This window comes from Mus pahari, chromosome 10 (genome assembly GCF_900095145.1).
Source record: "Mus pahari chromosome 10, PAHARI_EIJ_v1.1, whole genome shotgun sequence".
Lineage (NCBI taxonomy): Eukaryota > Metazoa > Chordata > Mammalia > Rodentia > Muridae > Mus > Mus pahari.
Window position 1 is genome coordinate 38236482 of NC_034599.1, and position 2754 is coordinate 38239235.

At 49.1% G+C, this 2754-nt stretch overlaps 1 protein-coding gene across 1 annotated transcript in view; it reads right to left on the bottom strand.

Annotated features, from left to right (window-relative positions):
• Positions 1–2754, bottom strand: part of Pou2f3 (POU class 2 homeobox 3) — an 85824-nt gene that overhangs the window by 5482 nt on the left and 77588 nt on the right. The window contains exon 11 of the mRNA XM_021207637.1: positions 282–348. Within this exon, the coding sequence (XP_021063296.1) occupies positions 282–348 (67 nt within the window). The remainder of the gene's footprint in view (positions 1–281; positions 349–2754) is intronic.

Sequence of the window (2754 nt, forward strand, 5' to 3'; positions counted from 1 at the left end):
GCTGGCCTCGAACTCAGAAATCCACCTGCCTCTGCCTCCCAAGTGCTGGGATTAAAGGCGTGCGCCACCACGCCCGGCCTGGCTTTGTTTCCTTTGAGACAGGGTTTCTCTAGGTAGCTCTGGCTGTCCTGGAACTCCCTTTGTGTACCAGGCTGGCCTTAAACACCCTCCTCTGTCTCCCAAGAGCTGGGATTAAAGGAGTGTCCCCCATTTCCCTGGTCCAGTTTTGATATGTTATTTAGATTAATTGTGGTGTCTGGAAACCTCATTTGAAAGCTCACCTGTTCCTGGCATGGTGCTGTGGACCGGAGGGACTGAGAGGGAGCCCAGAGACCCTGAGGGAGAGACCTGGAAAAACAAGAGAGGCTTGTGAGTGTCCCTGCATGCGACACCCTGCCTCTTCTCTCAGGACACTGGGCTAAAGGCTGCAGAGAGCGGTCTGCCTTCCTTGATGGCCTTCCTACTCCAAAAATTTCACCTTGTACTTCATAGGACCCATGGACTACAATGTACCAGACCCACTTCCGGCCCGCTGCGGAAGCTCTCTGGTACAGACAGAGTACTCCGTCTTCTGCTGAGGCCCCTGGCAAAGTTTCTCTGGTACTGCTAGGCTGAAGGCTTGCCCGGGTGCCCTGGTGGTGAGAGGAGGAAGCCTATGAGGCCCTTGTTCGGGCAGATGCTGCTGGCTGCCTGCTCCATTTCTACTTTCAGCGCTTGGGAGACTGAGGCAGAGGATGGCTGTGAGTTCTGGGTCAGCTACTGTTACCTAACAAGACCCTGTCGGAGGGAAGGGGGAGAGGGGAAGGGAGGAAGGGAGGAGGGGGAGAGGGAGAGGCAGACAGGCAGGCAGAGATTTAAAGTGCTTGACTCTCTAGCCTGAGGGCCAGAGATCAGATGTCCAGCACCCATGTAAAAGCTAGGTACAACAGTCATGGCCTGTAATCCCATGCTGGGAAGACAAGAGGATCCAGTGTGGCCAAGCCAGGGAGCACCAGGCTCTGGCAAGGAACCTGTCTCAAAAAAAACAAGATGAAAAGCAATTGAGGGAGCTATCCAATGTTGACCGCTGCCCCCACAACTCACACACACACACACACACACACACACACACACACACACACACACACACACACACACACACACACACACACACACACACACACACACACACACACACACGGGAGATGCATAAAGTTTAGCCTCCCCATTCAGGAACCTACCCCTCACTATGATTATCCAAAACAGCCTAGCACAAGACTAACAAGGAGCAGACAGACAGACAGACAGACAGACAGAGGTGTGAGACCTGGCTCTGCCGTTCACCATCTGCGTGTCCATGAGTAAGTTATCAACCCCAGGGAGGCTTGCTTTTCTTTCTCATCTGTGAGACAGCAGCAGAACCTCCCTGATATTTCTTTTAATTAAGATTTAATGAGATGATGTCCATAAAGCTTTCAACCCTGCAGCTGGCAAAGAGCACCAGCTTGTTCAATGCTGGCTCCCTCACTCTGCTATGGACTCCTGCTTCTCTCTAGATGTTCTTTTAGCTCCACTCTTGAGCTGAGGTCTGCAGAATTTTAACTCTTTTGACCTTTCTCATGTTGACCAGGAAGCTCTGAGCAGCATCTTCATAGGACACTGATGGAGAGACTCTACTTAGGGAACTGCCATCTGCTAAGGTCCTCCCCTCCTCTGGAACGGCCCCTCCAACAGGATGCAGCATGTTCTTGTTCCTAACTAATCAGTGACCCTCCTCCACGCTTCCACCAACCTTTTACAATGCGCTTGCTCAGTGGGCAAGGCTAAGAGGGGTAGAGGCAGGGGTGGGACACTTTGGGAGGAGCAGCAGAGTGGTGAGAGATGCTATCAGTCACCTCCTCCCCTCCCCTCCCAGATGCCACACCCAAGAAATTGGTTGTTTTCAAATAGATAATAAGGTAGGCAGTCACTCTCATTAGCTCCTTCCATTTCCAGGTAAAGACAGGCTATGCATATGTAAGCATGCATATGGAGGGCCACTTACTTTAAACAACTTTTTCCTTTTTTTAGCTTGTGGTAGCAAATCGTGCCAAACTGATCTGTACAATTGTGTGGTGTCTGTGTGCTGCTGTGACAGAGCCTATGTTCTTATGCATGTTAAGCCAGTGTTAAGCCATTGAGCTATGTACAACTCCCAAATCCCTTTAAAACTTTGTTCATTTTTTAAAAAGATTTTATTTTTAATCATGTGTATATGTGCATGTGGGGGAGGGGAGGTGTGTGCATGTGACTGCAACACCCATGGAAGAGGGCACTGGACCCCTGCTGTAGATAGCTGGGAGCAGAAGTGGGTATTGGAAACTGAACCCGGGACCTCTGGAAGAGCAGTATGAGCTCTAACCACTGAGCCATGGCTCCAGTACCGGCCCTTATTATTTTTCTAACATAACTATCTTGGGATTGCTTTGTATCAGAAACAAAGGTCACCAGTTTTTATTCCATCGTGAGGATGGGAGCTGGAGTTAAGAGTCTGCTCTTCCAGAGATCATGAGTTCAATTCCCAGCAATTGCCTGGTAGCTCACAACCAGCCTATACTGGAATCTGATGTCCTCTTTGGGCATGCAGGTATACATGCTGACATGCAGATACAGAGTTATATACATACACTACATACATTACATATATATATATATATATATATATATATATATATATATATATATGTTGGTTTTTTCAAGAAAGGGTTTCTCTGTGTAGCCCTGGCTGTCCTGGAA